Consider the following 14,083-nt stretch of genomic DNA (forward strand, 5'->3'; position numbering starts at 1 on the left):
ATCTCTTCAGTAGGTCCTATGATTAAGTGTAGTCTTGCCCAGGGGTGTGAAGGTGAACGGAAAGGCTGGAGCAACGAACCGCCCTTGCTGTCTCTGCCTGGCCGGTTTCCCCTCTTTCCACTGGGGCTGAGTCACTGGCTTACTGGTGTTCTTCCATCCTGTCCCTGGGAGGGGTGCGTCACTTGAGTGGGTTGAGTCACTGACATGGTCTTCCTGTCTGGGTTGGCGCCCCCCCCCCCTTGGGCTTTGCCGTTGATGAGATCTTTGTGGGCTATACTCGGCCTTGTCCCGGGATGGTATGTTGGTGGTTGGAGATATCCCTCCAGTGGTGTGGGGGCTGTGCTTTGGCAAAGTGGGTGGGGTTATATCCTACCTGTTTGGCCCTGTCCGGGGGTTTCATCGGATGGGGCCACAGTGTCTCCTGACCCCTCCTGTCTCAGCCTCCAGTATTTATGCTGTGTCGGGGGGCTAGGGTCAGTCTGTCACATCTGGAGTATTTCTCTTGTCTTTTCCGGTGTCCTGTGTGAATTTAAATATTCTCTCTCTCTCTCTCTCTCTCTCTCTCTCTCTCAGAGGACCTGAGCCCTAGGACCATGCCTCAGGACTACCTGGCTTGATGACTCCTTGCTGTCCCCAGTTCACCTGGCCGTGCTGCTGCTCCAGTTCCAACTGTTCTGCCTGCAGCTATGGAACCCTGACCTGTTCACCGGACGTGCTACCTGTCCCAGACGTGCTACCTGTCCCAGACCTGCTGTTTTCAACTCTCTAGAGACAGCAGGAGCGGTAGAGATACTCTCAAAGATAGGCTATGAAAAAGCCAACTGACACTTACTCTTGTGTTACTGACTTGTTGCACCCTCGACAACTACTATGATTATTATTATTTGACAATGCTGGTCATTTATGAACATTTGAACATCTAGGCCATGTGCTGTTATAATCTCCACCCGGCACAGCCAGAAGAGGACTGGCCACCCCTCATAGCCTGGTTCCTCTCTAGGTTTCTTCCTAGGTTTTGGCCTTTCTAGGGAGTTTTTCCTAGCCACCGTGCTTCTACACCTGCATTGCTTGCTGTTTGGGGTTTTAGAGTTTCTATACAGCACTTTGAGATATCAGCTGATGTAAGAAGGGCTATATAAATAAATTTGATTTGATATGTGTGTGAATGTGTGTGTAGTGTGTGAATGTGAGTGTAGAGCGTGCAGTGTGTGAATGTGTGTGTGTGTGTAGTGTGTGAATGTGTGTAGTGTGTGAATGTGTGTGTGTGTAGTGTGTGAATGTGTGTGTGTGTAGTGTGTGAATGTGTGTGTGTGTAGTGTGTGAATGTGTGTGTGTAGTGTGTGAATGTGTGTGTAGTGTGTGAATGTGTGTGTGTAGTGTGTGAATGTGTGTGTAGTGTGTGAATGTGTGTGTAGTGTGTGAATGTGTACCTCCAGTATAACAACGTCGTAGTCGTTGAAGGAACAGAACTGAGGAGCCCAGCGTGCGTCGCTCCGGATCACCTCGTTTATCAGGTACTCAAAGTCCAGAGTCAACTGCTCCACACACACACTCTGTAGGACACACACACATTAGCATGTTCAGGTTTACTGCACTTCTCCTGGACTTGGGTTCCTTCCAAATACTAAGTGAAGACAACATGTTTAGACATATTAACACACTCAGGTCCTGTGTCTCTCAGACAAATCTCTCTTATTTCTCTCCTTCGCTGATCTCCCTCTCTCCATTGGTAGGGCTGGATTTTTATTCTCTCACACACACACACACACACACACACACACACACACACACACACACACACACACACACACACACACACACACACACACACACACACACACACACACACACACACACCTGTCCGTTGTGGGGCCCAGTGACCAGCTGTAGGTTGCGTCCCTTCAGGTCAGTCACAGTGAAAGGCAGCTGGACCTTATCATCCTCATAACCTGGAGGGAGGGATAGAGGGAAGAGGGAGGGATAGAGGGAAGAGGGAGGGATAGAAGGAGAGTGGGAGGGATAGAGGGAAGAGGGAGGGAAGAGAGCGAGGGAAGAGAGAGAGGGATAGAGGGAGGGATAGAGGGAGGGAAGAGGGAGGGATAGAAGGAGAGTGGGAGGGATAGAGGGAAGAGGGAGGGATAGAGGGAGGGATAGAGGGAGGGATAGAGGGAAGAGGGAGGGATAGAGGGAAGAGGGAGGGATAGAGGGAAGAGGGAGGGATAGAGGGAGGGATAGAGGGAGGGATAGAGGGAAGAGGGAGGGATAGAGGGAAGAGGGAGGGATAGAGGGAAGAGGGAGGGATAGAGGGAAGAGGGAGGGATAGAGGGAGGGATAGAGGGAGGGATAGAGGGAAGAGGGAGGGATAGAGGGAAGAGGGAGGGATAGAGGGAAGAGGGAGGGATAGAGGGAAGAGGGAGGGATAGAGGGAGGGATAGAGGGAGGGATAGAGGGAAGAGGGAGGGATAGAGGGAAGAGGGAGGGATAGAGGGAAGAGGGAGGGATAGAGGGAAGAGGGAGGGATAGAGGGAAGAGGGAGGGATAGAGGGAAGAGGGAGGAATAGAGGGAGGAATAGAGGGAAGAGGGAGGAATAGAGTGAGGGGTGAGGAGAAAGAGGGCGAGACAGAAATAGAGGGAGGAGTTTCAGCTTCCTATTTACATGACCAAGCACATTGTGTGTTCCATGTGAAAACATTTCTTCTACAGTGTGTCTGTGTCTCACCTCCTGCATCCTGCTCTGGCGCCCCCGGCTGTGGCATGCGGTACTGCAAGCGGGTGTAGTTGACATATCCCGGCTCGCTGCAGCCTGCTTCCTGAGAAGACTGAGGAGTGGGGGGGGATGAGGAGGAGGAGGAGGCAGGAGACATCACCGCACTACACTGAATAGAGTCCTCCTGCAAAGGTCGCAACAAACTTTGGTTCCCAGCTGAAGTGGAAGTCTGTGGTGCGCTAGTCAGTTGATCCGTCTGTGTGTCTTCCCTCTGTTCTCTGTCCCTCTCCACGCTCACCACTTCTCTCTCAGTCACCACGGGCTCCTGTCCTCCCTCGTTTTCCCTCCCTCCTCCCTGGGCACGTCTGAAGAGGTCGGCGGCAAACTCTCGCGCCCGGGCGGCAGCTTGTGATTGGCTAGGGGAAAGAGGGGCAGGGCTTGGTTTGGCGGTTAGCGGGCGGCTGTCGGGAGACCCATGAGAGGAAGAGGATGAAGAGGGCGATGGAGGGGATTGATGTTCTGAGGTGGGGGCTGTGGCTCTCTTTCTGAACAGGATCTGAGACGAATGACCCTGCTCACCTGCTGACAACACAGGAGACGAGACTTAGTAACATCACACAGGAGACGAGACTTGGTAGTAACATCACACAGGAGACGAGACTTGGTAGTAACATCACACAGGAGACGAGACTTGGTAATATCAAACACAGGAGACGAGACTTGGTAATATCAAACACAGGAGACGAGACTTGGTAGTAACATCACACAGGAGACGAGACTTGGTAATATCAAACACAGGAGACGAGACTTGGTAATATCACACAGGAGACGAGACTTGGTAGTAACATCACACAGGAGACGAGACTTGGTAATATCAAACACAGGAGACGAGACTTGGTAATATCACACAGGAGACGAGACTTGGTAATATCACACAGGAGACGAGACTTGGTAATATCACACAGGAGACGAGACTTGGTAATATCACACAGGAGACGAGACTTGGTAATATCACACAGGAGACGAGAGATAGTCATATCATCACACAGGAGACGAGAGATAGTCATATCATCACACAGGAGAAACAAAAAAGAGGGGAAATGAACTAGACAGAGAAAGAGAGAAGGGGTAGAGAGAAATTAAACTGAACCAGAAAGGTGAAGTGTGTGTTCAGTGTGTGTGTGTGTGTTGTCTCCTACCTGGACAGAGGGACACAGAGCAGGCCACCAGGGAATAGGAGGTGTTGAGGAAGATCACCTGGTCTTTCTTCAGCTGGAAGGCAGGCTGGAAGGTGGGGAAGGGATAGACCACCTGGTAGCGACTGTTCAACATATAGCCATGTTCCAGACACTCTCCACTACCTAGAGAGAGAGAGAGACTGTTCAACATATAGCCATGTTCCAGACACTCTCCACTACCTAGAGAGAGAGAGAGACTGTTCAACATATAGCCATGTTCCAGACACTCTCCACTACCTAGAGAGAGAGAGAGACTGTTCAACATATAGCCATGTTCCAGACACTCTCCACTACCTAGAGAGAGAGAGAGACTGTTCAACATATAGCCATGTTCCAGACACTCTCCACTACCTAGAGAGAGAGAGAGACTGTTCAACATATAGCCATGTTCCAGACACTCTCCACGACCTAGAGAGAGAGAGAGACTGTTCAACATATAGCCATGTTCCAGACACTCTCCACTACCTAGAGAGAGAGAGACTGTTCAACATATAGCCATGTTCCAGACACTCTCCACTACCTAGAGAGAGAGAGACTGTTCAACATATAGCCATGTTCCAGACACTCTCCACTACCTAGAGAGAGAGAGACTGTTCAACATATAACCATGTTCCAGACACTCTCCACTACCTAGAGAGAGAGAGACTGTTCAACATATAACCATGTTCCAGACACTCTCCACTACCTAGAGAGAGACTGTTCAACATATAACCATGTTCCAGACACTCTCCACTACCTAGAGAGAGAGAGAGACTGTTCAACATATAACCATGTTCCAGACACTCTCCACTACCTAGAGAGAGACTGTTCAACATATAGCCATGTTCCAGACACTCTCCACTACCTAGAGAGAGAGAGAGACTGTTCAACATATAACCATGTTCCAGACACTCTCCACTACCTAGAGAGAGACTGTTCAACATATAACCATGTTCCAGACACTCTCCACTACCTAGAGAGAGAGAGACTGTTCAACATATAGCCATGTTCCAGACACTCTCCACTACCTAGAGAGAGAGAGACTGTTCAACATATAGCCATGTTCCAGACACTCTCCACTACCTAGAGAGAGAGAGAGAGAGACTGTTCAACATATAGCCATGTTCCAGACACTCTCCACTACCTAGAGAGAGAGAGACTGTTCAACATATAGCCATGTTCCAGACACTCTCCACTACCTAGAGAGAGAGAGACTGTTCAACATATAACCATGTTCCAGACACTCTCCACTACCTAGAGAGAGACTGTTCAACATATAACCATGTTCCAGACACTCTCCACTACCTAGAGAGAGAGAGACTGTTCAACATATAGCCATGTTCCAGACACTCTCCACTACCTAGAGAGAGAGACTGTTCAACATATAGCCATGTTCCAGACACTCTCCACAACCTAGAGAGAGAGAGACTGTTCAACATATAGCCATGTTCCAGACACTCTCCACTACCTAGAGAGAGAGAGACTGTTCAACATATAACCATGTTCCAGACTCTCCACTACCTAGAGAGAGACTGTTCAACATATAACCATGTTCCAGACACTCTCCACTACCGAGAGAGAGACTGTTCAACATATAACCATGTTCCAGACACTCTCCACTACCTAGAGAGAGAGAGACACTGTTCAACATATAACCATGTTCCAGACACTCTCCACTACCTAGAGAGAGAGAGACTGTTCAACATATAGCCATGTTCCAGACACTCTCCACTACCTAGAGAGAGACTGTTCAACATATAGCCATGTTCCAGACACTCTCCACTACCTAGAGAGAGAGAGACTGTTCAACATATAACCATGTTCCAGACACTCTCCACTACCTAGAGAGAGACTGTTCAACATATAACCATGTTCCAGACACTCTCCACTACCTAGAGAGAGAGAGAGACTGTTCAACATATAACCATGTTCCAGACACTCTCCACTACCTAGAGAGAGACTGTTCAACATATAACCATGTTCCAGACACTCTCCACTACCTAGAGAGAGAGAGACTGTTCAACATATAGCCATGTTCCAGACACTCTCCACTACCTAGAGAGAGAGAGACTGTTCAACATATAACCATGTTCCAGACACTCTCCACTACCTAGAGAGAGACTGTTCAACATATATCCATGTTCCAGACACTCTCCACTACCTAGAGAGAGAGACTGTTCAACATATAGCCATGTTCCAGACACTCTCCACTACCTAGAGAGAGAGACTGTTCAACATATAACCATGTTCCAGACACTCTCCACTACCTAGAGAGAGACTGTTCAACATATAGCCATGTTCCAGACACTCTCCACTACCTAGAGAGAGAGAGACTCAACATATAGCCATGTTCCAGACACTCTCCACTACCTAGAGAGAGAGAGAGAGACTGTTCAACATATAGCCATGTTCCAGACACTCTCCACTACCTAGAGAGAGAGAGAGAGAGAGACTGTTCAACATATAGCCATGTTCCAGACACTCTCCACTACCTAGAGAGAGACTGTGTGTTTGGTAGCTAGAGGAGAAACGTGTGTGTACCTGTGGTATGGTAGAGGTGTTGGGACAGCACTGTGAGCAGGGTCTGAGAGTGTGTATGTATGTATACATGCATGTACGTACGTACGTACAGTGGGGGGGAAAGTATTTGATCCCCTGCTGATTTTGTACATTTGCCCACTGACAAAGAAAGGATCAATCTATAATTTTAATGGTAGGTTTATTTGAACAGTGAGAGACAGAATAACAACAAAAATATCCAGAAAAACGCATGTCAGAAATGTTATAAATTGATTTGCATTTTAATGAGGGAAATAAGTATTTGACCCCCTCTCAATCATAAAGATTTCTGGCTCCCAGGTGTCTTTTATACAGGTAACGAGCTGAGATTAGGAGCACACTCTTAAAGGGAGTGCTCCTAACCGCAGCTTGTTACCTGTAAAAAAGACACCTGTCCACAGAAGCAATCAATCAGATTCCAAACTCTCCACCATGGCCAAGACTAAAGAGCTCTCCAAGGATGTCAGGGACAAGATTGTAGACCTACACAAGGCTGGAATGGGCTACAAGACCATCACAAAGCAGCTTGGTGAGAAGGTGACAACATTTGGTGCGATTATTCGCAAATGGAAGAAACACAAAAGAACTGTCAATATCCCTCAGCCTGGGGCTCCATGCAAGATCTCACCTTGTGGAGTTGCAATGATCATGAGAACGGTGAGGAATCATTAAGGTTTCGAGGCTGACGTTTGGCAACTCGAACCTTCAGCTCCCTCCACAGATTTTCTATGGGATTAAGGTCTGGAGACTGGCTAGGCCACTCCAGGACCTTAATGTCCTTCTTGAGCCACTCCTTTGTTGCCTTGGCCGTGTGTTTTGGGTCATTGTCATGCTGGAATACCCATCCACGACCCATTTCCAATGCCCTGGCTGAGGGAAGGAGGTTCTCACCCAAGATTTGACGGTACATGGCCCCGTCCATCGTCCCTTTGATGCGGTGAAGTTGTCCTGTCCCCTTAGCAGAAAAACACCCCCAAAGCATAATGTTTCCACCTCCATGTTTGATGGTGGGGATGGTCTTCTTGGGGTCATAGGCAGCATTCCTCCTCCTCCTCCTCCTCCAAACACGGCGAGTTGAGTTGATGCCAAAGAACTCCATTTTGGTCTCATCTGACCACAACACTTTCACCAGTTGTCCTCTGAGTCGTTCAGATGTTCATTGGCAGACTTCAGACGGGCATGTATATGTATTCTTGAGCAGGGGGACCTTGCGGGCGCTGCAGGATTTCAGTCCTTCACGGCGTAGAGTGTTACCAATTGTTTTCTTGGTGACTATGGTCCCAGCTGCCTTGAGATCATTGACAAGATCCTCCCGTGTAGCTCTGGGCTGATTCCTCACCGTTCTCATGATCATTGCAACTCCACGAGGTGAGATCTTGCATGGAGTCCGAGGCCGAGGGATATTGACAGTTCTTTTGTGTTTCTTCCATTTGCGAATAATCGCACCAACTGTTGTCACCTTCTCACCAAGCTGCTTGGCGATGGTCTTGTAGCTCATTCCAGCCTTGTGTAGGTCTACAATCTTGTCCCTGACATCCTTGGAGAGCTCTTTGGTCTTGGCCATGGTGGAGAGTTTGGAATCTGATTGATTGATTGCTTCTGTGGACAGGTGTTTTTTTTTTTACAGGTAACAAGCTGAGATTAGGAGCACTCCCTTTAAGAGTGTGCTCCTAATCTCAGCTCGTTACCTGTATAAAAGACACCTGGGAGCCAGAAATCTTTATGATTGAGAGGGGGTCAAATACTTATTTCCCTCATTAAAATGCAAATCAATTTATAACATTTCTGACATGCGTTTTTCTGGATTTTTTTGTTGTTATTCTGTCTCTCACTGTTCAAATAAACCTACCATTAAAATTATAGACTGATCATTTCTTTATCAGTGGGCAAACGTACAAAATCAGCAGGGGATCAAATACTTTTCCCCCCCACTGTAGGTATGTGTACCTGTGCGTATGGTAGAGGTGTTTGTAGGGCAGCACTGAGAGCAGGGTCTGGGAGAGTGTGTGTGTGTGTGTGTGTGTGTGTGTGTGTGTGTGTGTGTGTGTGTGTGTGTACCTGTGCGTATGGTAGAGGTGTTTGTAGGGCAGCACTGAGAGCAGGGTCTGGGAGTGTGTGTGTGTGTGTGTGTGTGTGTATGTGTGTACCTGTGCGTATGGTAGAGGTGTTTGTAGGGCAGCACTGAGAGCAGGGTCTGGGAGTATGTGTGTGTGTGTATGTACCTGTGCGTATGGTAGAGGTGTTTGTAGGGCAGCACTGAGAGCAGGGTCTGGGAGTGTGTGTGTGTGTATGTACCTGTGCGTATGGTAGAGGTGTTTGTAGGGCAGCAATGAGAGCAGGGTCTGGGAGTGTGTGTGTGTGTGTGTGTGTGTGTGTGTGTGTGTGTACCTGTGCGTATGGTAGAGGTGTTTGTAGGGCAGCACTGAGAGCAGGGTCTGGGAGTGTGTGTGTGTGTGTGTGTGTATGTACCTGTGCGTATGGTAGAGGTGTTTGTAGGGCAGCACTGAGAGCAGGGTCTAGGAGGAGGCATGGAGGCGATGGTGATGTAGATATCTCTATTGTTCTCATCACTCATCATCAGATTCATCAACACTGAGCTGGAGCTACGAGTACTGACAGAGAGAGACAGAGAGAAGGGTATGGGGAAGGGAGGGTAGAGTGTAGGGGTGTGGGAGGGAAAAGAGAGATGAGAGAGACAGAGAGAAGGGTATGGGGAAGGGAGGGTAGAGTGTAGGGGTGTGGGAGGGAAAAGAGAGATGAGGGAGAGAGAGAGAAGGGTATGGGGAAGGGAGGGTAGAGTGTAGGGGTGTGGGAGGGAAAAGAGAGATGAGGGAGAGAGAGAGAAGAGTATGGGGAAGGGAGGGTAGAGTGTAGGGGTGTGGGAGGGTAGAGTGTAGGGGTGTGGGAGGGAAAAGAGAGATGAGGGAGAGAGAGAGAAGAGTATGGGGAAGGGAGGGTAGAGTGTAGGGGTGTGGGAGGGAAAAGAGAGATGAGGGAGAGAGAGAGAAGGGTATGGGGAAGGGAGGGTAGAGTGTAGGGGTGTGGGAGGGAAAAGAGAGATGAGGGAGAGAGAGAGAAGAGTATGGGGAAGGGAGGGTAGAGTGTAGGGGTGTGGGAGGGTAGAGTGTAGGGGTGTGGGAGGGTAGAGTGTAGGGGTGTGGGAGGGTAGAGTGTAGGGGTGTGGGAGGGAAAAGAGAGATGAGGGAGGGAGAGAGAAGGGTATGGGGAAGGGAGGGTAGAGTGTAGGGGTGTGGGAGGGTAGAGTGTAGGGGTGTGGGAGGGAAAAGAGAGATGAGGGAGGGAGAGAAAGAGAGAACATACAGAAATGTCCAGTCACTGATCTGATCACAGACATCTCTAGAAAGACCAAATGTACGCTGGCTTGATGTCTTACTTGAAGCCAAAGATGATGATCTTGGAGTGGTCGTTGGGCCACTCACACACTGTCAGGTAGAGATCACTGTAGATGTCCTCACCTGTAAACAGACGCACATGGTGCACCTGGGGAGATGGAGGGGAGAGAGAAAGAGAGGGGGATGGAGAGAGAAAGGGATGGAGAGAGAAAGGGATGGAGAGAGAAAGGGATGGAGAGAGAAAGGGATGGAGAGAGGAAGGGATGGAGAGAGAGGAAGGGGATGAGAGAGAGGAGGGGGATGAGAGAGAAAGAAGAGAGAGATGAAGAGATAAGTAAAAAAAGGGTAAAATGGGACAACAGAATGATGAAAGAGAGGGATGAAATCATCTCCATCTCCTCACCATTGTAGCTAGTGTAACTGTTGACAGGCCAATCAGCAACACATCATCCACCTCATTACTGCTATAAGGACGGCACTGGAGACCACTTCCTGGTTGGTTTAGGCTACAGTCAGTCCATGTACTGTAGTAGGTCTGTTCTACTGGTCCACATCTCTTTAGGCCATACGGAGGGCACTGGAGACCACTTCCTGGTTGGTTTAGGCTACAGTCAGTCCATGTACTGTAGTAGGTCTGTTCTACTGGTCCACATCTCTTTAGGCCATACGGACGGCACTGGAGACCACTTCCTGGTTGGTTTAGGCTACAGTCAGTCCATGTACTGTAGTAGGTCTGTTCTACTGGTCCACATCTCTTTAGGCCATACGGACGGCACTGGAGACCACTTCCTGGTTGGTTTAGGCTACAGTCAGTCCATGTACTGTAGTAGGTCTGTTCTACTGGTCCACATCTCTTTAGGCCATACGGACGGCACTGGAGACCACTTCCTGGTTGGTTTAGGCTACAGTCAGTCCATGTACTGTAGTAGGTCTGTTCTACTGGTCCACATCTCTTTAGGCCATACGGAGGGCACTGGAGACCACTTCCTGGTTGGTTTAGGCTACAGTCAGTCCATGTACTGTAGTAGGTCTGTTCTACTGGTCCACATCTCTTTAGGCCATACGGAGGGCACTGGAGACCACTTCCTGGTTGGTTTAGGCTACAGTCAGTCCATGTACTGTAGTAGGTCTGTTCTACTGGTCCACATCTCTTTAGGCCATAAGGAGGGCACTGGAGACCACTTCCTGGTTGGTTTAGGCTACAGTCAGTCCATGTACTGTAGTAGGTCTGTTCTACTGGTCCACATCTCTTTAGGCCATACGGAAGGCACTGGAGACCACTTCCTGGTTGGTTTAGGCTACAGTCAGTCCATGTACTGTAGTAGGTCTGTTCTACTGGTCCACATCTCTTTAGGCCATACGGAGGGCACTGGAGACCACTTCCTGGTTGGTTTAGGCTACAGTCAGTCCATGTACTGTAGTAGGTCTGTTCTACTGGTCCACATCTCTTTAGGCCATACGGACGGCACTGGAGACCACTTCCTGGTTGGTTTAGGCTACAGTCAGTCCATGTACTGTAGTAGGTCTGTTCTACTGGTCCACATCTCTTTAGGCCATACGGAGGGCACTGGAGACCACTTCCTGGTTGGTTTAGGCTACAGTCAGTCCATGTACTGTAGTAGGTCTGTTCTACTGGTCCACATCTCTTTAGGCCATACGGAGGGCACTGGAGACCACTTCCTGGTTGGTTTAGGCTACAGTCAGTCCATGTACTGTAGTAGGTCTGTTCTACTGGTCCACATCTCTTTAGGCCATACGGACGGCACTGGAGACCACTTCCTGGTTGGTTTAGGCTACAGTCAGTCCATGTACTGTAGTAGGTCTGTTCTACTGGTCCACATCTCTTTAGGCCATACGGAGGGCACTGGAGACCACTTCCTGGTTGGTTTAGGCTACAGTCAGTCCATGTACTGTAGTAGGTCTGTTCTACTGGTCCACATCTCTTTAGGCCATACGGACGGCACTGGAGACCACTTCCTGGTTGGTTTAGGCTACAGTCAGTCCATGTACTGTAGTAGGTCTGTTCTACTGGTCCACATCTCTTTAGGCCATACGGACGGCACTGGAGACCACTTCCTGGTTGGTTTAGGCTACAGTCAGTCCATGTACTGTAGTAGGTCTGTTCTACTGGTCCACATCTCTTTAGGCCATACGGACGGCACTGGAGACCACTTCCTGGTTGGTTTAGGCTACAGTCAGTCCATGTACTGTAGTAGGTCTGTTCTACTGGTCCACATCTCTTTAGGCCATACGGAGGGCACTGGAGACCACTTCCTGGTTGGTTTAGGCTACAGTCAGTCCATGTACTGTAGTAGGTCTGTTCTACTGGTCCACATCTCTTTAGGCCATACGGAGGGCACTGGAGACCACTTCCTGGTTGGTTTAGGCTACAGTCAGTCCATGTACTGTAGTAGGTCTGTTCTACTGGTCCACATCTCTTTAGGCCATACGGAGGGCACTGGAGGCCACTTCCTGGTTGGTTTAGGCTACAGTCAGTCCATGTACTGTAGTAGGTCTGTTCTACTGGTCCACATCTCTTTAGGCCATACGGAGGGCACTGGAGACCACTTCCTGGTTGGTTTAGGCTACAGTCAGTCCATGTACTGTAGTAGGTCTGTTCTACTGGTCCACATCTCTTTAGGCCATACGGACGGCACTGGAGATGGTTCCCAGTCGGTCCAACCTACCTGTTTGAGTCTGCTGTGTAGGTTGAACTCCCACCAGTAGAGGTGATAGGTGTAGAAGGAGAAGTCATCGTCCTCTCCACAGTCACTGGTGTAGGACAGCACATAACGACCACACTTAGTGAACCCCAGGAAGATGTGTCTGGAACAAGAGAGGGGGAGGGGTGTGAGAGAGAGAGGGAGCGGTGAGAGAGAGAGAGGGAGCGGTGTGAGAGAGAGGGAGCGGTGAGAGAGAGAGGGAGCGGTGAGAGAGAGAGGGAGCGGTGAGAGAGAGAGGGAGCGGTGAGAGAGAGAGGGAGCGGTGAGAGAGAGAGGGAGCGGTGAGAGAGAGAGGGAGCGGTGTGAGAGAGAGGGGGAGCGGTGTGAGAGAGAGAGGGAGCGGTGTGAGAGAGAGAGGGGAGCGGTGTGAGAGAGAGAGGGAGCGGTGTGAGAGAGAGAGGGAGCGGTGTGAGAGAGAGAGGGAGCGGTGTGAGAGAGAGAGGAGCGGTGTGAGAGAGAGAGGGAGCGGTGTGAGAGAGAGAGGAGCGGTGAGAGAGAGAGGGAGCGGTGAGAGAGAGAGGGAGCGGTGAGAGAGAGAGGGAGCGGTGTGAGAGAGAGGTGTGAGAGAGGGAGCGGTGTGAGAGAGAGAGGGAGCGGTGTGAGAGAGAGAGGGAGCGGTGTGAGAGAGAGAGGGAGCGGTGTGAGAGAGAGAGGGAGCGGTGTGAGAGAGAGAGGGAGCGGTGTGAGAGAGAGAGGGAGCGGTGTGAGAGAGAGAGGGAGCGGTGTGAGAGAGAGAGGGAGCGGTGTGAGAGAGAGAGGGAGCGGTGTGAGAGAGAGAGGGAGCGGTGTGAGAGAGAGAGGGAGCGGTGTGAGAGAGAGAGGGAGCGGTGTGAGAGAGAGAGGGAGCGGTGTGAGAGAGAGAGGGAGCGGTGAGAGAGAGAGAGGTGAGAGAGAGAGAGAGAGAGAGAGAGAGAGAGGTGAGAGAGGTGAGAGAGGTGAGAGAGGTGAGAGAGAGAGAGAGAGGTGAGAGAGAGAGAGAGGTGAGAGAGTGGGGACACAAGGTGTGTGTGGAGATGATGATTTAATTGACTGGTTCAGTTGGCTCAATGTTGCTCAACATTTCTCTGGTTAGCTAACGGAGAATTCCATCCAGATGGCAAGATACTTAACAATGCTAACAATACTTGTTCCACCACACTTTCTCCCTCACCTCAAACTTTCCAAATGCCAGATGTTTTTTCAGTTACAGTTCATGAAGTACGCTTCATCACCTTCTCACCCCCAGGCTTCTCACCTAACGTTACCTCTTCACCCCCGTCTCCGTGGCCAGGCTTCTCACCTAACGTTACCTCTTCACCCCCGTCTCCGTGGCCAGGCTTCTCACCTAACGTTACCTCTTCACCCCGTCTCCGTGGCCAGGCTTCTCACCTAACGTTACCTCTTCACCCCCGTCTCCGTGGCCAGGCTTCTCACCTAACGTTACCTCTTCACCCCCGTCTCCGTGGCCAGGCTTCTCACCTAACGTTACCTCTTCACCCCCGTCTCCGTGGCCAGGCTTCTCACCTAACGTTACCTCTTCACCC

General features: G+C 50.0%; 1 protein-coding gene across 2 annotated transcripts in view; it reads right to left on the bottom strand.

The window, feature by feature from the left end:
- LOC106592097 (DDB1- and CUL4-associated factor 15) overlaps positions 1-14,083 on the bottom strand; it is a 44,460-nt gene that overhangs the window by 23,122 nt on the left and 7,255 nt on the right. The window contains exons 3-9 of one of the 2 annotated variants that reach the window (XM_045709554.1): positions 12,525-12,663; positions 9,879-9,985; positions 8,954-9,096; positions 3,908-4,069; positions 2,721-3,287; positions 1,858-1,949; positions 1,431-1,553 (exon numbers count right to left, since the gene is read on the bottom strand). In XM_045709554.1, the coding sequence (XP_045565510.1) occupies positions 1,431-1,553; positions 1,858-1,949; positions 2,721-3,287; positions 3,908-4,069; positions 8,954-9,096; positions 9,879-9,985; positions 12,525-12,663 (1,333 nt within the window). Of the gene's footprint in view, positions 1-1,430; positions 1,554-1,857; positions 1,950-2,720; positions 3,291-3,907; positions 4,070-8,953; positions 9,097-9,878; positions 9,986-12,524; positions 12,664-14,083 lie in introns of both variants that reach the window. The other variant, XM_045709551.1, reaches the window with a different exon arrangement.

The sequence above is a fragment of the Salmo salar genome, chromosome ssa02 (assembly GCF_905237065.1).
Source record: "Salmo salar chromosome ssa02, Ssal_v3.1, whole genome shotgun sequence".
Lineage (NCBI taxonomy): Eukaryota > Metazoa > Chordata > Actinopteri > Salmoniformes > Salmonidae > Salmo > Salmo salar.